The sequence below is a fragment of the Talpa europaea genome (assembly GCF_964194135.1).
Source record: "Talpa europaea genome assembly, chromosome: 2".
Taxonomy (NCBI): Eukaryota; Metazoa; Chordata; class Mammalia; order Eulipotyphla; family Talpidae; genus Talpa; species Talpa europaea.
Genome location: NC_140068.1, coordinates 134,140,382 through 134,161,913, shown reverse-complemented (window position 1 = coordinate 134,161,913; position 21,532 = coordinate 134,140,382). Strand labels below are relative to the sequence as shown.

The following is a 21,532-nucleotide window of genomic DNA, read 5'->3' as shown; positions in this document are numbered from 1 at the left end:
TTTTTTTATAGAAGAGTAGATTTAATTTTATTCTATTTATTTCAAAACCCAATTTTTATTTATTTATTTTTTTTTTATTATTTTTTTTTTACCTTTTTTTAATGACTTGGCTGACATATCACCTCTTTAGTGACTACCTCCCTGACACTCTACATTGTCTTATTCTGTGTTAGGATAGCTCTTTCTCTTTATTATGTTTCTTTTTTTTTTTTAAATTTTATTGTTATATTCCCCATACAATTACAGCCCCCCCATTCTGACCCCAATCCCTCCCCTCCCGCCCCCGCCCCCCTAAAAGTGTCTCTGGTTCATAGTTTTTTGTTGATTTTGATTTTCACTTTCTTATATTCATTTTCCTGGTCCCTTATTTAAGTTTTCTAGATTCCTGCTATGAGTGAGACCATCCGGTATTTTTCTTTTTCTTTTTGGCTTATTTCGCTGAGCATGATCCCTTCCAGCGCCATCCATGTTGCTGCAAATTGCATGTGTTTATCTTTTTTGAATGCTGAGTAATATTCCATGGTATATATGTACCACATCTTCTTGATCCAGTCATCTATTTTTGGGCATTTGGGTTGTTTCCAAAGCTTAGCTATTGTAAACAGTGCTGCTATAAACATAGGGGTGCAGGTGTTCTTTGGAATTGATGTTTCTGTGTCCTTTGGGTAAATACCTAGGAGTGGAATTGCTGGATCATATGGGAGCTCTATGTTTAGTAGGTCCAGAAATCTCCACACAGCTCTCCATAGTGGTTGGACCAGTTTGCACTCCCACCAACAGTGCAGAAGAGTTCCTTTTTCTCCACACCCTCGCCAACATTTGTTGTTGCTAGTTTTTTTAATATGTGCCATTCTCACTGGTGTAAGATGGTATCTCATGGTAGTTTTGACTTGCATTTCCCTGATGACAAGTGATGTTGAACATTTTTTCATATGCCTGTTGGCCATTTGCATTTCCTCTTCAGAGAAGTTTCTTTTTAGCTCTTCTGCCCATTTTTTGACTGGATTATTTTCTTTGTTGTTGTTGAGTCTCATCAGCTCTTTGCAGATTTTTGTGATCAGTCCTTTATCATTAGTGTTGGGTGCAAAAATGTTCTCCCAGTTGGTGGGGTTTCTCTTTGTTTTTGTTATTGTCTCTTTTGCTGTGCAAAAGCTCTTTAATTTGATGTAGTCCCAGCTGTTTATCTTTGCCTTCACTATCACTGCTTTGGGTGATGTGTCTGTAAAGATGTCTTTGATGTGCAAATCACGTAGTGCAAAACCCAATTTTTAATTGAGATAATATTTGAATACTCCTATTGGGTAATACTACCATAATGCACCCACAACCAAATCACCCATAGTCCACCACTGTAGTCCATTCTGCTTCCTTCCCTCTATATTCTTGTCTCTTCTCACCTCTTCCCACTCTGGTTACTTCAGTTCTGTAATCAGCTTCCAGTGTTTCATTTTTAAGCTTGTCTTTATCTCACCCTTAGTTTAGTTACTCTGTATTCCACATATTGGTAACACCATCCATTATTTATCCTTCTCCTCTGACTTATATCACTTAGCATTATCCCTTCCAGCTCAATGTATGTTGCCACAAATGGCATGAGTTTATCGTTTATTGAGTGGTGAGTAATATTCCATTGTGTATATATACCGTACCTTCTTGATCCAGTCATCTCTCCTGGGATACTTAAATGATTTCTATAATTTGGCTATAGTAAATAGCACTGCAATAAACCTGTGTTACAAGTTTCCTTTCAAATTAATGTTTTTGAATTTTTTGGGTAGATGTCCAGGAGTGGAGTTATTGGCTTGAATGATGGATCGATTTTAATTGTTCTGAAACACCTAATACTGCTTTCCATAAAGGCTGGACCAGTCTGCATTCCCACCAGCAGTATAGGAGGGGTCCCTTTTCTTCACATGCTTGTCAACACTTACTGTCTGGTCTTCACAATATGGGCCATTCTCACAACTCTTGCTATCTTTTGTCTTTTTTTTTTTTAAAGATTTATTTATTTGTTTATACAAGCACTGGGTACAGTCATAAGTGTGGGAGGGTGAGAGAATTCACCAGAGCCAGAGCAGGGAACAGAACAGGCAGATGGACTGAAATACACTGCTGAGGGGAGCGGCGGGCGCGGAGGTGAGGTCTGCGCACTATTTGGGACCCTCTCCCGTGTCGGCCGGGGATTGAACCAGTGCTGCAGAGGCTACAGGCAGCTTCGCAGCCCAGCCCTCAACTGCTGGGTCACCAGGGGAGGCCCTCTTTTGTCTTTTTGATGACAGCATTATAGCAGGTGTTCATGAGGCCCAACTGTGGTTATGATTTACATTTCCCCTGTGATTGTGATGTAGAGAACCTTTTCAAGTATCTCTTGGCCATTTGTTTGTCTTCTTTGGAAAATGTCAGTTCCCTCGCCTTTTAAAAAATGGGGTCGTTAACTTAATAAGCATAATTTGGAAAAAAAGTAAAGATGGGATTGTTTGTTACTATGTTATTGAGTTGTATGAATTCCTTATGTATTTTGGATATAGCACTTTTTTAGATAGATAGTTTGTGAATATTTTTTCCCAATTTATTGGTTGACTTTTCATTTTGTTGTTTGTTTCTTTAGCTCTGTAGAAGCTTTATAATCATGTAGTCCCAGTTATTAATTTTTGCTTTTGTTGCTGTGTCTTTGCCATCATATCCGTGTATCATTACCAAGATTAATAACAGGAAGTTTTCCCCTATGTTGTTGTCTAGGAGTTTTACAGTTTCAGGTCTTGTGTTCAAGTCACATGTTAATAGTTAAAGTAATGAATATTTGTTTATGTCATTAAATGTAAAGATGATTTTGAAAGTGTGAGAAAAATTCATAAATTTCTTCTAACATCTAAATTATTCTAGAAGAGAGAGTAATTGGGAGTTCTAGGGAGTTAACTGTTCTCTGTCCAATGTGTGAAATTACAGAAGAGACAGATTGGCAATTGTCTGGCATTCTACTCCATATTCATTTTCCCTGAGGATTGTTACTCTGGACAGCTCGGTGATATCAGCTAATTAACAGTATAGAAGATGCAGCCCCAGAGACTTCCGCCAGGTAAGCAGGTCTGGTCTCCACGCAGCTCAGTCATAGGGAGTTTCACAGTACTTCTTCCTGTTTTCCAGGAGGAACTCTGTCAATTAGCCAGTTCATTGGGTTCAGGAAATTGTAGTAGCCCTGGAAACTGCCTGCCTTTACCTCTCACACCAGAGGTGGGAGGCAGATCCTACTGCCACTTGAAGATATGTGAGGTCATCATGAGAAAGCATCTTCTTGCTAAAAGAAATGTTTCTGCGTAATCCAAAGCTGGTCGTCAGCCTCTCACTCACTGCACTGAACCTGCTTCTGATTTGCTAGCCAAGCAGCAAAACCCCACACTCATTAAAAGGTGTAACTTGGAAATGAGGTAGGGGGATGAGCTTAGGCACACAGAGCAGGTGAGTAAAGGTGAATGGAATGGAACTTGGTCTCAGTTGCTTTAGGAATAGGCAAATTTATGTTCAGTAGAAATTGTTCTTGAAACAAAACCCCAGATTGTTTTCATATATGTCAGGTGGCAAAAGGAAGAATGTACAGAAATTCACCAAATAGCACAGCTAAATTTATTTGTTCATTTTAGGAACCAACAATTTTATCTGGACATTTCATTCTATTCTAGTTCATTTCTTACACCTCAGTATGCACATTTGATAATTAATTACAGCATATTTAGGTATAATAGAAGAGAGGGTAATTGGGAGTTCTAGGGAGTTAACTACCAGTATATGTCTTTTTTTTTTTTTAAGGATTTATTTTTATTTATTTATGGATATAAGAACTGAGTGGAGTGTATGCATACAAGAGCTGGGGTACAGACCAGAGGTGTGGGGGGTGAGAGGATTCACCAGAGACAGAGTGGGGAACAGAACAGGCAGATTGACTAAATACACTGCTGAGGGGAGCAGCGGGTGAGATAGGAGAGGTCTGCTGCACCATGTGGGTTAGTTCTCTGGCTGCAGATAGCTTCAGAATGCTGATATTTTAACCCCTGCACCACCAGAGAGGCCCCAATATATGTCTTAATGTAAAAAGTCTAAGTACTAGATGATAGATGAATACTTCTGTTCTTTCCCTTTGTCTCCTTACTTTCTGTGGTTTTGTCAATATTTGTTCTTGTCTTGGAATTGTCATTCTCTCTGGTTTTTAAATGTTCATTTTTCCCTTAAGGAGGCACAAAAAAACTTGAAATATTAATAAACTCTTCATAATACTAGGTTTGATGCTACAACAAGGAAGCTCCTTTTTGTGAATAGTGTGCCAGTGCATCTTTGTTTTTAATTTATTCCTAATGAGATGTGATGCAGCTTCCACTGAGTAAAAGTACTAATTTGATGAGGAATAAAGTAGGAAGATTAAATATGATGTAAGTTATAATTGATTGGTGAATTAAGCAAATGATAACATTTTTATGGGATTGCATGGATGTGATGTGGAGTGTACATTACACACATCCTCCCATTCTTGCCCAGGTTTGTGATCAGACTGTTTAGTGTGGGTGCTCTTGGCTCCCCTCTCAGATCTTTGCTCCCCGTTTCACCCATCCAACCCTACTGTTCTGAGTATTGGTGCTGGGTGCAAAGTCTCAGTGATAGATGTCTGGAAGCTGCTGGGAAGCCACAGCCAATGAGGCCTCCTGGGATACACAGAAGGCCGCCTCTGCCTCAGCTGGGTCTGAATCTGCTGCCATCCTCTCTCCACCGCCATGCTGCCCAGTACAGTGTGGACGGCCTCATGCAGCTCCTTAAGTTTATGTGAATTAAAATCGGAATATAAAATTCAGCTGCTTGATGGCCACACTGTAAATGTTCAGAGAGCAATGTGTGAATACTTACTGCTTTAGTGGTGAAGATTGTTTCTACTCTCGCTGACAGCTCTGTTGAACAGTCTGCTCCTGGCCATGCTGTGTTCTGGTTCTGGTAGAGAGCACATAACTGTCTGCTTACTTTTCTTCTCTAATGGCCTTGCCTGTGAGGATCTCCTCAGTAACAACATGCATTGAAATTCCTTTTTCATTCTCTTCTTGCAAATAACTTGTTGAAAATCACTGTCCTTGTTCTCAGGGATGGCCTAACATAGATCTGTAAGATAAGCATTATTAAAGTAATGACAATTCTGTTACACCGTTGAGGCTTTAGATATTTCTCCATTTTTTCTGGATTCATTCAGGAACCCGACAGAGCTATCTGTATATTAAATATATCAGAAAATTAAGTATATTTTGTAATATCTTAAATATAGACATTATTTTAAGAAGTCTTGTCTGAAAAATCTTGTTTATATTGAAATATTTGTTCTTCTAGTCAAATGTTAGAGGTATATTATGGGTCATTATTGTACAATTAGTTTCAAATTACTGCCTCTGACGTGTGAGTAGTAAGCATTTTCTTTTATGAAAGTTCTTTTATTTGATGTCAGTTCTCTTTATTAGTGTAGAAATTTATTCTTTTAGATGTCATTTCCCAAATATTCTTCTTTGAGGATGAATGTTACAAGAATGTCATGTTTAGTTTTAGGTACAGTTTTTAACATTTTAACTATTCAATTACTTTTTTTTAAAAAAAGATTTATTTATACAAGAACCGGGGTACAGGACTACATGTTTTTTTTGCTTGTTTGCAAGGAATTCCTTTGGTTTTTAATTTTTTAATCTTTTTTTTAAAAATTGAGGTAACATCTTACATTGTTGTCACAATCACATTCTTATTCTGACAAGCTGGTGTCTTATTGCCTGATATTTTGTTTTTCAACCTAAAATCATATATATTTCATACTTCTCAGATAGACATTCAGCATTATTTTTAATGTCCATCTCCTGTAAGTCAGCAAATATTTATACAACTTCACCTCCTAAGTGTTTTATATTTTATCACCTGCCTCCTTGGTCCTTGTTGATATGATGATGTTAAAATATAACATTCTTTTGTTGTAGCAGTGTGTTATTAACTTGGTGTTTTCCTTGGATGAGTAAGCATGTAATTTTTTCCCCTCCTTCACTTTTGTGAATGATTTTGTTTGTTAGGTACATCAAAGTATTTGGTGATTTCAGAAGAGTGTATCAATATTTGTGTGTGTATGAGCTGAACTACTTTGTTTTTATTTGGTTCTGAGTAGGTGTTACTCAAGGGATATATCCTATTGTTACAAATCTATTTTTAATTTTTTAAAAAGATTTATTTATTTATATAAGAGCTGGGTTACAGGCGAGAGGCACAGGAGGGTGAGAGGATTCACCAGAGACAGAGCGGGGAACAGAACAGGCAGACAGACCAAAAGCACTGCTGAGGGGAGCAGTGGGCGAGACAGGAGGGGTCTGCCATGCCATGTGGGTATCTCCCTGGCCAGCTGGGAATTGAACCCGCACTGCAGAGGCTATAGACAGCCTCACAGCGCTGCGCTCAACCTGCTGCGCCACCGGGGAGGCCCTATTGTTACAAATTTATAGACTGTCTTTTGTACATTTATAATTCTGTTATGAAGTTTTTGCACATAATTTTTGGTGGATACCACAGTTCACATCATTAAAAGAAAAGAAAGAAGTGCTTTTTTTTTTTCCATTTGTGATGATTAATTTTAAATATTCCTGTACTGACAATAAAACAATATGTTGGTTAAAAGCATGTACTTTGACATTAACGTGTCCTGAGTTTGTGTTATGTCCTCAGGAGTATAATGATATGGGCTAGCTGTATAATCACTTTAATCGGTTTCTTCATCTTTGAAAAGGAGTAGGTAATACATTTCAAAATTCTTTTTTGTGATGTTAGTTCAGATAATGCATGTAAATTTTAGAACATTGTTGGGAGAGTCCCCACGCAATGAGCAGAAGGGCCTTGATCTGAGTGCCTAAGGCATGTGAAAACACATGCGCCTTAGAGGAAAACCTCTGACTGACAGGACCTGGTGTTGAGTGCCCGGAATGTGACCTGTGTGGAGTCAGGCCTCTACATCTCCACAGTCTTAGAGTAACAAAAATAATGAGCAAACTTCCCAAGTTCTAGCTAGGGGGTGCTAAGATTATGTGCGTGAGAACTAACCACCTGGTACCTTACTGTCTGAAGTAGATAGATAATAGTAAGAAAGTAGACTAATCATTCATATGTATTGTCATTGTATGGTATGCCTTGATGTTACACCTGCTGTACTTAAAGTAGTATTTAATGAGCACTAAGACAATAAAGATTTACTGCATGCTGGACATGACAGTCCCCCATGTCTGATTTCCCTCACCATCATGTCCCAGGTCCAGGACTTACTAGAAGTCCACAGAACTTATCATCCAAAAAAGCAAAGTCAGTATTAATATTTTAACTGTAATAGCATATCAAGTTTTGGACACTTAAACATAAATGCGAAAAAAGTTTTAAATTAAATAAATAGTAGAGCCCAGGTATGTGGGCTCTACTACTCTTCCATACTATTGTTTTGAGATTAAGTATAAAGTTAGATTAGTTTAGCAATCCTTTTCCTATGTAAAATATTATATTTTTATTATATATGCTTTTATATTTCCAAAGACTTCAGTTTTTGTTATTTTTCTTACAATTAACCTCTGTGAGAAGGAAGACAATTACATAGTGATAAAGAAATACTTCCCAGCATCTTTATCACAACTTCTTTGTTCATTTCACCTTCATTTTCTCTCATTCAAGTTTTATTAACATTTACTTTGGCCAATATTGTGTCACTTTGTTTTATACATGAATGGATTGATACCCAGATCTGATTCAGATTTATAAATTCTTAGAAGAATTACAATATTACTGAAATCCTAACCATCTGAATATGGTAGAACTAAATTATTCATTTGCTGATGTCACTCTGTGGGTGTGTGGAGCACATATACAATAGTAAATAGCTGGATAAAAAGAGTCATCTACTACCTCTAGAGCTAGCAACACTATATAACTAACACCTCAAGTTGGTCTCCAGAATTGTGTGTGTGTATGTGTGTGTTTTAAAGATTTATTTATTTTTGCATGCAAGAACTGGGGTGCATGCCAGAGGTGTGGGGAGTGAGAGGATTCACCAGAGACAGAGTGGGGAGCAGAACAGGCAGACTGACTGAAATACACTGCTGAGGGGAGCAGTGGGGAAACAGGAGAGGTCTGCTGCGCCATGTGGGTCAGCTCCCTGGCAGCCTAGAATTGAACTCATGCTACAGTGGCTGGTGATAGCTTGACAGCACTGTGTCTTTAACCCCTGTGCCACCAGGGAGGCCCCCAGAATGGTGTGTTTATGAAATTGAATAATGTGGATGAATTTCTTAAATATTTATAATAATGAAATATCCTTTCCTTGTATTTCTTTCAGTGTTACATGACATCTCTTTGGCCTATTCTTACTTTGACCTGTGTCTCTTTCTATGTCTGTGCAGTAATCTAATTATTTATTGCAGGGGCTTGGCGCTGATATAGGGACACGTAGTGATTTAAAATGTTACACTTAAGGGGACTCCCTGGTGGCGCAAGTGTTTAAGATGCAGCACTATGAAGCAATCCACAGCCACTGTAGCATGAGTTCCATCCCTGGCCAGGGAGGTGACCCACAGGGCACAGTAAACCTCTCCTGTCTCGTCCACTGCTCCCCTCAGTAGTGTATTTCAGTGGATCTGCCTGTTCTGCTCCCCACGCTGTCTCTGGTGAATCCTCTCAACCCCCCACTCTGGCCTGTACCCCAGTTCTTGTATACATAAATAAATAAATCTTAGGAAGGGCCTCCCCGGTGGTGCAGCGGGTTGAGTGCTGCACTGTGAAGTTGTCCACAGCCTTTGCAGCGTGCGTTTGATTCCCGGCTGGCCAGGGAGAAACCTACATGGCATGGCAGACCTCTCCTGTCTCCCCTGCTACTCCCCTCAGCAGTGTCTTGGGTCAGTCTGCCTGTTCTGCTCCCCGCTCTCTCTGGTAAATTCTCTCACCCTCCTGTGCCTCTGACCTGTGCCCCAGTTCTTGTATAACTAAATAAATCTTTAAAAAAAAATATTAAGAAAAAAAATTAAAATGTTACACTTAATACCTAGGTTACACAATTGGATGACTTTAAAAAAAAAGTTTATCCTGATTAAAATGTTGGCAGGGTATAAGCACATCTCTTCAGGAGTTTCCTGCACCCTATTGAAATCAAGAGAACAGAAAGGGAAGGAGTTGGCCACTGGCTTTTAGAGTTCTGATTCCAAATGACTGTGCACGCCAAATGAATTTGTGGTGTTCTTCTTAACGTGGTATGTTAATTTTGGACATCTCTGGGGCAAGAGTTAAATAATGGAAAGGATGTTGGCATTTTTAGGCTCTTTCATTCTTATTTTTTTTTTAAGATTTATTTATTTATGCAAGCACCGGGTACAGTCAGAAGCATGGGAGGGTGAGAGAATTCACCAGAGCCAGAGCAGGGAACAGAATAGGCAGACTAACGAAATACACTGTTGAGGGGAGCAGCAGGCGGCAGGAGAGGTCTGCACGCCACGTGGGACCCTCGCCCAGCAGCTGGGGATCTAACTGGTGCTGCAGAGGCTGCGGGCAGCTTTGCAGCCGAACACTCAACTGCTGCGCCACCGGGGAGGCCCATTTTTAGGTTCTTTCTGATTGAGCATTCATTTACTTAGTACCATTCAAAAGAACCATGACAGTGTTCACACATTAAGACTGTAGGTGGAGTGGAGAGTAAACCGCCTCCTTGTGCACAGGCAGCACTGTTAGTGGAGTTTGAGTGTAGTTTAGTCCTTTGAGTAAGTATAGTCTGGGTCACACAGTCCTCATTTTGACTGAATTTCAAGATTATTATGCATTATTTTATATCATGTGTGATATGTGTGAATATAGTTGTATAGAGTTGTGGATACATATTTAAAAGTACCTCTGCCTCTGTCAGCATCTTTCTTATTTTTTCTAATCCTATCCTTTGCTTTACCATCATTTCCATTTTCTATCATATGTGTCTCACTCTGAAACAGTTTTCATATCCATGATTGATGGAAACGCATTGTCTATTATTAATTTTTTATCATTAAATGTCATACTTTTTTTGATTTTATGAAACAAAACTGATGTAAAATATCTCAAATATAATGAATTTCATGTATTCAAATAGTTGCATACGAAACCCCAGTTGCATCTTTTTAGATAGCTTTTAAAATTTGCTGAATGCTTTGTCTTCACAGGAAACTTGTACTAACACAGCATGGAAGAGAAAAATGGAAGTTCTTTCACTGGGTTCATCTTACTGGGTTTCTCTGACAGGCCGCAACTGGAGTTAGTCCTCTTTGTGGTTCTTTTGATCTTCTATTGCTTCACTTTGCTGGGAAACACAACCATCATTGCATTATCTCACGTGGACCCCAATCTTCACACCCCCATGTACTTTTTCCTTTCCAACCTGAGCTTTCTGGACCTGTGCTACACTACCAGTGTCATCCCACAGTTCCTGGTGAACCTCAGTGGAGCAGACAAATCTATCTCCTATGGTGGGTGTGTAGCTCAGCTCTACATCTTTCTGGGCCTGGGGTGCACAGAATGCATCCTCTTGGGCGTCATGGCATTTGACCGCTACGCAGCTGTTTGCAGGCCCCTCCACTACACTGTGATCATGCACCCCCGTCTCTGTTTCCTGATGTCTTCTGCTTCATGGACCTTTGGTTTTTCCAACTCGTTATTGCAGACAGTGCTCACCTTCCTCCTACCACTTTGTGGGAGAAATAAATTAGACCACTTCCTTTGTGAGATCCCTGCTTTGCTCAAGCTTGCCTGTGTTGACATCACTAAGACTCAGTCTGAGATGTTCTTTGTCAGTGTCGTCATTCTTCTCATTCCTGTTTCGTTAATCATGTTCTCTTATGGTCGGATAGTCAGGGCTATCTTGCGAATAAAGTCAGTGTCTGGGCAGAGAAAAGCATTTGGGACATGTGGATCCCACTTCCTGGTGGTCTCCCTGTTCTATGGCACAGCCATCTATGCTTATCTGCAGCCCAGCAACAACTACTCTCGTGATCAGGGCAAGTTCACGACTCTCTTTTATGGCATCATTACCCCCATGATGAACCCCCTCATATACACTCTGAGGAATAAGGATATGAAGGAAGCAATGAAGAAAGTGCTTTGGAAGGACTATGGCTCCAGATGACTGTGTGAGGAAGGCACTTGGAAGGGCTTTGATTGTCAGTGCCTGTAGGATCTGTGTGTCCTTCATGTCTCATCAGTTTCCCCTGACAGTTCTATAGGAAATTTCCTTACCCTGTCCTCTTAGGAAACAAAGAGTTCAAACTCTAAGGTCATGAATTCATGCCAACCTCTGGAGATTCTGAAACCCTGTTCCTAGAACATTAACACTGTTTCATTATTTTAAAATGCTTCATAAATTTTATTTATAACCTATTTTGGAACATTACTCCATTCTACTTGCAAATAGACTTTTAAGTATCTGTCATGATGGTATAGCCAGAATAAGAAAATGAACAACTCAAATACTGTAAGGAATTTTAATATGTTAGCCTGTTCTAGCTATTGCTATGTCCTTGACCATGGCTCTTTATAAAGTCAGTGAACTGACTGCATCTAAACTTTTTCACAGAAGTAGATGGGAAACTTTAAACTCCAAGAAATTTTGCCAGTATCCGTATTATTGATGCCATTAGTCCAAATGTGTCCTCACCATGGTGGTGGCCGTGATATGTAGTGTTCCTTTTCCAGAAGGCTGGGTGTGGGGATCCATGGGGAAGGATGTGACACACTGCCAGTGACCTTAGTAGCTCTTGAGTTGCATCACTGCAGGCAATGCTTCTGCACGTTGCCAGAGAAACACTGATGTGAGGTGGGGAGTTGGTTAAGTTTGTTATCACCCACTTATTTTTCCAAAAGGACATTATCATTCTGAATAATACATGATCCAAGTTCCGAATTATATTCTGCACATTTCACTGGCAGTAATACAGCCAAAGTTTCAAGGGGGTGAAATGTGCTGTATTTCTTTATACTATTTTTGAACTTAATTGTTTCAGGCATCGATGGCCAGTGGTTTGATTTTACATTTGGAAAATGCCACATATAATTTATGTGAGTGACATAGTAAAATATATGAGTAATGGATCCTTCTATCAGGAAACCTCACATTTTATGGAAGCTTACTCAGATTTACCAGGAGGAAATTTAGAGAGTAAATAAAGTACATATTATTTCAAAACTCCATAAGCTTGAATTTTACAAATATCTGTCTCATTATAAAATAACTGTCACACAATTCTGAGTTATGAACAATAAATAGACATCCCAGAGTAGCTGAATCTGTCACTCTAGCCTTTAGCGCCCCACTGAAGTTCAGTTTTCAGTATCAATTTGTTTTGGGGTATGGGTCCTAGTTTTCAGAGATGCTTAATGGGCTGAACAGTGTATATTTCCATGGAGAGAGCTTTGTCAGTACCTGATCATAGAAATATTCATATAAATGTAGGTTTTCCCGTCATGGACCATGGAGCTAGTAAATATCTTCTGTGTCTGCGTAGAGACATAAGCATAACAATTATACAGTTCCCTGTCTCCACAAGTAACCTACCTCCTCCAAGACCTTGAACTCATTCAGCTGGTCATGCTCACGACTAGTGTTCTTGTTACAGGGACAGCATTGGGCAAGGTATAGGTGACACTCAAGCCAGTTAGCCACATGGCCCAGTTTCTGTCTATATCCATTACAGGATCATATATTCACACTTGAACTCAGCATTTGGGAAACATGTTGACAGCATTGTGTGTTGTGATGATTAATGTATACTAGCATAGAGAGTTTTGGAATACTCATTACTCCCAAAAGTGACAAATTCCACACTCTGTTACTACTAACACCCTGAGTATTATACCTTAAAGTCATAAAGGACTCCTAAAGATCTCATGAAGTCACAAAGCCTTTGTTGTGGCTGAGCAACTAGGTGCTTCTCTGCTCTTGGGAGCCACAGAATGCTGCCACTAAAAAGGTATCCTTTTTTTAAATTTTTTTTATTTTTTATTTTTTAATTTTTTTATAATAAATTTTTATTTTTATATTCCCCATACAATTACAACCCCCTTATTTTGACCCCAATCCCTCCCCTCCCGCCCCCTATCCCCCATTGAGTGTCTCTGGTTCATAGTTTTTTGTTGATTTTGATTTTCACTTTCTTATAGTTATTCATTTTCCTGGTCCCTTATTTAAGTTTTCTAGATTCCTGCTATGAGTGAGACCATCCGGTATTTTTCTTTTTCTTTCTGGCTTATTTTGCTGAGCATGATCCCTTCCAGCGCCATCCATGTTGCTGCAAATTGCATGTGTTTATCTTAAAAAGGTATCCTTCTTAAAGGAAACTTTTCAATGCAATAGGATGGTTATATTTCTTGGGAAGAAATACCTGGCGATAAATTTCAAAAAAAAAAAAAAAGTCTCTGAGCAACATGCTAAAATGAAAGAAAAAAAAATCACTTTAGAAACCAAACTCAACAAGTTCAGTATGGTTCTGTAGCATTTTTCAAATGTGATCTTGTTACCGGAGCCCAGTAACTGCCTTTTTATTGTCAGTTGTGGCAGTGGCTCCTCAAAGCTCAGTAACTGCCATTTTGTAATGGACCAGTTAGGTGCGGGCCATGAGCTGATTGGTGCTGAATGGTCCAGTCAGACTTGTGGGTGAAAGAGGATATTAGTCCTGGTCAGAGGGAGCTGAGAAGGGCCCCTGAAGAAGAAGAGATGAGGTGAGCCGATGCCAGCCCCTGAAAGGAAGAAGAAAGAAGGGGAAGACTCCATTCCTGGCCTTCCAAGAAAGAGAAAAAGAGGCATCTGCAGCGGCCCTCCAAGGAGGGAAGAGCAGCCAAAGGACTGTCATGGGCTGGGCCTCGGCCCTGTCTCTGACATCTTCTGAGAGGAGCCCCAGAGCCCCTGGGCCTGGCGTCTCAAAGAGTTGTTTGTTGTTGGTATAACCCAACCACTCACAAAGAGCTGTGAACACTGGGGGTCTCTGATACCTAACCTCTGAGGGACTAGGAGTGACCATCACTACTGGCCAGTGCTGTACAGCCCTCCTGGTGACCGGTGGTGATCTGCTTGAAAAGCCGCCACTTGTGGATACAGTGAGTTCTTTGTTTCCCTTGTTTGTAAAATAACCCCATGGTTGTTGGTCTGGAGCCTGAGGTCTCTTGCAATTGTGTATGTGGGTGAGACACACAGAGACCCATCCTCTTACTGGGCACTGCCCTTTGTTAGGCTGTAGCTCTTGGTTTTGATTTTTGGCCTTTTGGGGCTTTTTGGCAGCTCTCTGGTCTCAGAGCCTGGGCAGGTGGTGGCCGTTCCCTCCTTCCATTCTGCCTCCTGCCTTGCTACCCTTTTGTGGCCCTCTCCGCCCTGTTTCAATCTCAGAGTTCTATCACCCTAAAGTTTTTATCTTTGTTTATAAAACTGAATGGTTGTGTAAAAGTCTATCAAAAGTATTTGGCTGGTTTCTCACTAGCAACTGTGAAATGGCTGCAGTGGTCCTGACCCTAACCCTAGGCTTGGCTGAATTGTTTTAACCCTAGTATATGTGCTATTTTCAGTTTGGTTTTTTTTTTTTAGGCTATTGTCTTAATCCAAAAATCTAACTTTAATCAGAATTTGTGAGTTTAAGAATAGGAGATTGTGAATTAAAAAAAAGTATTTATTACATCATCCTTCCTTTTTTGTACAATGTACGATTTCCTGTGAAATTTCCACCACCAGTTCACCAGTACACCATCACCATAGTCCTTTGTGCTCTTCCCACCCCTGTCCTGATCCTTCTCCCTTCTCCTCCCCTGCAGAATGTCTCTGGTCTATGGTTGCTTGTTGATTTTGATTTTCACTTTATTATAGTTATTTCTTTTTCCTGATCCCTAATTTGGTTCCTCTACATTCCTCCTATAAGTGAAACCATCCAATATTTTTCTTTTTCTTTCTGACTTATTTTGCTGAGCATATTTTCAGTTTTCTGTCTGGTTTGCCATCTGGAGGTCAGGTCTATCATCATGAGCTCAAATGTTCCTTGCTGCCCTTTTGCCTTCTGAAAGTCATCCATTCTGGATTTGAGTGAACGAAATGTCAGATTCACATGAAACAGGCATAACTAGTCCAGGATTTACTAACAATTAGCAAAGGATACGACACAGTAGCAACAGCACATGAAATATCTACAAGGTTCGGGATGAGTCAGGCACGGTCCTGACAACCCTTTTTCATTAGAGTGTTTTGTTTACTTTTGAAATGTGATGTGCTAAGTTGTGTGGTACCAGTCAGCACTGAGGGTTTGGGATTTTCTCAGTATATTGTGTGCCTGTCTTTTTAACCCTATCTGGTTTTTATGACTAAGTTTTATTCATCAGCACAGTTGCAGTCTGATCCTATAGGTTCCCACATTCTAAGCAGAACCTTTGCATCCTGCTAAAAGTATTAGCGGATCAGTAATCATTATAAGGCCATCCTGTACGTTTCTCATTTATCTTAAGGAGGAAGGAACTCTCCTTTGCAAGTGATTTCGGATGTGACACTTGTTTATGATATAGTGGAAACTTTCTTCCAGCTTTTTAGCATTCGAACCTGACCTGTTACCCTGGGTACTATTGTGTTCGGAAATGTCTTGGGACTGTGATTTAGTGGGGGAGGTGGACTCTGTGTACTTGCAAAATCGAGAAGATGAATGCATGTGTTTATCTTTTTTGAATGCTGAGTAATATTCCATGGTGTATATGTACCACATCTTCTTGATCCAGTCATCTATTTTTGGGCATTTGGGTTGTTTGCAAAGCTTAGCTATTGTAAATAGTGCTGCTATAAACGTAGGGGTGCAGGTGCTCTTTGGAATTGATGTTTCTGTGTCCTTTGAGTAAATACCTAGGAGTAGAATTGCTGGATCCTGTGGAAGCTCTCTATGTTTAGTAGGTCCAGAAATCTCCACACAGCTCTCCATAGTGGTTGGACTAGTTTGCACTCCCACCAACAGTGCAGGAGAGTTCCTTTTTCTCCACACCCTCGCCAACATTTGTTGTTGCTAGTTTTTTTAATATGTGCCATTCTCACTGGTGTAAGATGAAAATCCATAATTCTTATATTGGCTTTCTAGTGGTGTCAGATAGTTCTCAAACTGCCTCTTCATTTAAAAAAAAATCTCATTTTTCTCTCTTCTTCCACCTGGATCCTTGAAACATCACTGTCTTCAAAGTCATTAATTTGATCGTCTATTTGATCTATTCTATTTCCATACCTTTCTCTAGAGTTCTTGATCTCATTTATTGCACTCTTTAATTCCTGAATATCTGTTATTTTCTTATTTAATAGCATATCACTTTATTGAATCAATCTTCTATTCATTTATTTTATTTCTGAGATCATTAGGTTTCCTGAATTGTGTTGTATCTCTTGAGTACCTTTTCTGAATTCTCTTGTATTTCTTTGAATTACCTTTCTGAGTTTTGGTCTAAGTTTTTGAGTTTATTTTAGCACTTTTGAACTCTGATAGAGAGATACTGTCTTCCATCTTTTTCTGTTTGGATTTTGGAGAGTTATCCTCACCTTGCAATGCTGTGTTCTCTTGAAATTTTGTGTTTCCATGTGCGTTTTTTTTTTTTTTTTTTTGGTCTGCCCACTTTGTTATTTGATATCTCCCTATTTTATTATAATTCTTAGTGTCTTTAATAATTGCTTAAGGGGTTAAATTATTTTACTTTTACTGAAAGTGGAGCCGTGGACTTGTTTCATTTTATTTTGGCCTTTGCTGGCTTCTGTATATATTGGGATCTATTTGTAGTAACTGAGTCAGCAGTGTAGAGGAGGGGCTTGAAAGAGCTCATATTTAGTATAGATGATTTGGGATGAAACTTACTCCTGTTTGAGGCATCCCTGATATCCTTCCTCTCTGGAGTTTGGGATAAGAGACTCAGCAGTCCCTGTGCTCTCAGTATGCCCAGCAAGGGAAGCACCTCTCCCCGGAAGTGGGAAGGGGGTGTGCAGATCAGAATGCCTGCTCTGCCATTATCTCTAATGGTAACCCAACCTGTCTGGAGTACCTCAGCTCCTCCGTAACTCAGCTCCTCCATAAGACTTCCCCCTCCTTCAAGGGCATATACCTTGACACAACCTTTGCCCCAACTCCCAGGTTCTCTAGCTGAGCCAAGTTGCTACCAGTGACCTCTATTCCAGACCACAACCTCCAGCTTCCTCTCTCCACCCACCTCTGTTCAATGTAGCATGGAACTCCTCAGTGTTGAACCTGTTGAAGTCTGCACTGGTCTCTTCTGTCCAAAGAATAATCAATTGCACTCCCACCCATAGGACTGTCTCTTGGACCTGTGTCCCTCAGCTTCACTGCTCCAGGAGCTACAGCCGGTGTGGCCCAGGCCCCACTGTGTCTGTGTTCACTGTGGCTGATTACTGGAGTTAGAAGTGGCTGGTTCCTCACCCTGAGGCCCTGAGCAGTCTGGCTGTCCCAGCTGGTGGCTGTAGGCCTGGAGTTTCTCGTCTTGGAATTACTTGACTTGGAGCAACCTGGGAGGGGCCTGGCTCTTGTTATAGCTAGAGCTAGCTTGAGTCTGAGCTTATGTGGATGGTGGGAGAGGCTGAGAGCAGTCCAGCTCTCACAGATTGGGTCAGGGCTTCCAAAGCTGGTAGGTAGATGCTGAAAGTGATCTGGGTCTTCTGGCTGGTAGCTGGAGGTTGAGCTCCCACGCCTGGTGGCTGGAGGCAAGGAGGGACCTTGCTCTTGTGACTTGCAGGTAGAGGCTGGGATCAAGAGACTGATAACTGGATGCTGGGAGCTCCCTGCCCTTGTTCTCACAGCTGTGGCTGGTGCCTGGCTCCCCAAGGCTGGTAGTTGGTAGTTGGAAGTGTTTCACTGGCAGCCAGGTTCCTGTGTTGGCTGTATTGGGCCAGCTTCACCTATGGATGTGTCTGCCAGGGACACTACAGTCCCGTGTCTTACCTTCAGCAGTCATTGGCCTTGTTCTGTCGTACTGGACTGAGAGTACAAGGAGGTGATCCTGCATCTTCATGCTGCCACCATCTTGCCACTCCCCCTTGACTCTTGATTAAAACAATCTTTTTATACAGAAGCACATGAAGGTGCAGATTTACATCCTGCCCATTTTTGCAAAACTGCAGTTATCATGGCCATTTTAAATGCACACTTTAAACTAGTTCAAGCTGTGATAAGTGGAGTGGCTAGTGTTTACATTAACTTATTTTTTTTACAATTTTTAATATTTATTTATATTTAAAAAAATTCATTTTTTAAAAACAATATTTGCTTCTCCCCACCCACTCAGGTTGAGTCCCCACAGAATTTCCTTCCCCAAGGCACCCGAGCACCATCACCACAGGCTCCTGTTCTCCTCCCTCCTTCTCTCTGATCCCTCTCCCTCCTCCTCCCCTGCAGTATGTCTCTGATTTATAATTGTCTGTTTTTGCTTTGTTGTGTTTTGTGCTGTTATTATTATTATTTTTTACACTGATGTCTTATTTGGCTCCCCTATATTCCTGTTATAAGTGAAACCATCCGATATTTTTCTTTTTCCTTCTGGCTTATTTTACTGAGCATAAGTCCTTCTAGCTCTATCCACGTTGCTGCAAATGGCATGAGTTTATCTTTTTTTGGTTGCTGAATAATATTCCATTGTGTATATGTACCACATCTTCTTGATCCAGTCATCTATTTTTGGGCATTGGTTGTTTCCAGGTTTTACCTATTGTAAGTAGTGCTGCAATAAACATAGGTGTACAGATGTTCTTTTGAATCAGTGTTTTTGGGTCCTTTGGGTAGATCCCTAGTAGTGCTGGGTCTTATGGCAGCTCCATTTTTAATAGACTGAGGAACCTCCAGACAGCTTTCCATAGTGGTTGGAACAGTTTGCACTCCCACCAACAATGTAGGAGAGTTCCCTTTTTACCACATCCTCGCCAACATTTGTTGTTGCTTGCTGTTTTTGATATGTGCCATTCTTACTGATGTAAGGTGGTGTCTCAGTGTGGTTTTGATTGGCATTTCCCTGATGATAAGGGATGTTGAACATTTTTTCATATGCCTGTTGGCCATTTGCATTTCCTCTTTGGAGAAATGTCTTTTAAGTTCTTCTGCCCATTTCTTGACTAGATTGTTTATTTTGTTTTTATTGAGCCCTGTGTGTTCTTTGTATCTTTTTGTGATTAGTCCCTTATCAGTTGGATGGAGTACAAAGATTTTTTTCCCAATCAGTGGGGAATTTTCCCAATCAGTGGGGTGTCTCTCTGTTTTGGTGAATGTCTCTTTTGCTGTACAGAAGCTTTTCAGTTTGATGTAATCCCAGGTGTTTATCTTTGCCTTCACTATCACTGCTTTGGGTGATGAGACTTTAAAGATGTTATTGCTATGTATGTCTTGTAGTGTTTTTCCTATATTTTCTTCTATATATTTTATGGTGTCAGGTCTTATGTCCAGTTCTTTTATCCATTTTGAGTTGATTTTTGTGCATGGTGAGAGGTAGTGGTCTAGTTTCATTTTCTCGCACATGGTGGTCCAGTTTTCCCAGCACCATTTATTGAACAAACTGTCTGTGTTCCATTGCATATTCTTTGCTCCTTTGTCAAAGATTAATTGTTCATATAAATGTGGCTTTATTTCTGGGTGCTCTATTTGTTTCCATTGGTCTGTGTCTGTTTTTATTCCAATACCAAACTGTTTTAATTATAATGGCTTTGTAGTATAGCTTGAAGTTGGGAAGTATCATACCTCCTTTCTCCCTTGTTTTTATCAGTAGGGCTTTGACTATTCATGGTTTTTTGTGGTTCCATATGAATTTCATCAGTATTTGTTCTATTTCTTTGAAGAATGTCATTGAGATTTTTATTGGAATAGCATTGAACCTATATATTGCTTTTAGGAGGATGGCCATTTTAATATTGTTAATTCTTCCAATCCATGAGCAGGGGATATCTTTCCATTTCTTTGTGTCATCTTCAGTTTCTTTTAACAGTGTTTTATAATTTTCTTTGTATAGATCTTTCACCTCTTTTGCTAGGTTTATTCCCAAGTATTTAATTTTTTTTTGTTTCATTTATAAAAGGGATGATTTTCTTGATTTCTTCTTCTTCAGATTGATTGTGTATAGGAAGGCTACTGATTTTTACATGTTGATTTTGTATCCTGCTATTTTACTGAACTGGTTGATTATTTTGAGTAGTTTTTCTGTGGAGCTTTTAGGGTTCTCTCTGTATATTATCATATCATCTGCAAATAATGATAGTTTTACTTCTTCTTTTCCTATTTGGATTCCTTGTATGTCTTTCTCTTGTCTTTATTGCCCTGGCTAGGACCTCCAGTATTATATTGAAGAGCAGTGGTGAGAGAGGACATCCTTGTCTTGTTCCTGATCTTAAAGGAAAGGCCTTCAGCTTTTCACCATTGAGAATAATGCTGGCAGTGGGTTTGTCGTATATGGTTTTTATCATGTTAATGTATGTTCCTTCTATCCTGAGAATTTCAAGGGCCATCATCATAAATGGATGTTGGACTTTGTGAAATGCTTTCTCAGCATTTATTGATGTGATCATGTAGTTTTTATTCTTCTTTTTGTTGATGTGTTGGATTACACTTACGAATTTTTGTGTGTTGAACCATCCTTGTGCCCTTGGGATGAATCCCACTTGATCGTGGTGTACTATCCCTTTGATGCATTGTTGGATTCTGTTGGCAAGGATTTTGTTGAGGATTTTTGCATCAGTTTTCATTAGGGAGATTGGCCTGTTATTTTCTTTTTTAGTACTGACTTTGTTTGGTTTTGGTATTAGTGTAATGTTGGTTTCATAGAACATATTTGGTAGTATTCCTTCTTTTTCAGTTTTTTGAGTGAATTTGTGTAGGAGAGGCACTAATTCACTGCTAAACATTTGGTGGAATTCATTTGTGAAGCTGTCTGGGCCTGGACTTTTGTTTTTGGGGAGTGCTTTGATCACTGCCTCAATTTCACTGCTTGTAATTGGTCTGTTTAGTTGTTCTATTTCTTCTTTGTCCAGCTTTGGATGATTGTGTCATTCTAAGAATTTGTCCGTCTCTTCTAGGTTGTTGAATTTGTTTGCATGTAAGTGTTCATAGTAACCTCTGATTATTCTTTTGATTTCTACTGAATCTGTTGTGATTTCTCCTCTTTCATTTATGATCCTATTATATGTGCTTTCTCCCGTTTTTTTCTTTGTGAGCCTGGCTAGAGGTTTGTCTATTTTGTTTATTTTTTCAAAGAACCAACTTTTAGTTTCATTGATCTTTTGGATTTTTTTTTTTAATTTCTGTTTCATTCATTTCTGCTTTGATTTTTATTATTCCCTTTCTTCTACTGGCTTTAGGGCTTTTTTCTTTTTTTTTCTAGCTCTTTGAGATGTGAGATTAGGTTGTTTCTTTGAGTTCTTTCTTGTTTCTTGATGTGAGCCTGTATTGCTATATATTTTCCTCTTATTACTGCTTTTGCTGCATCCCATACATTCTGAAAAGTGGTGTCC

The 21,532-nt window shown here is 39.7% G+C and overlaps 1 protein-coding gene across 1 annotated transcript; it reads left to right on the top strand.

Moving 5' to 3' along the window:
* Positions 1-10,231: 10,231 nt before the first annotated feature.
* On the top strand, positions 10,232-11,170 carry LOC311167470 (putative olfactory receptor 2B8; the record flags this gene model as incomplete). The annotated part of the gene is made up of 1 exon (XM_084228490.1): positions 10,232-11,170. One exon carries the CDS (start codon positions 10,232-10,234, stop codon positions 11,168-11,170), a length of 939 nt encoding a protein of 312 aa, XP_084084616.1.
* Between the last annotated feature and the right edge of the window lie 10,362 nt (positions 11,171-21,532).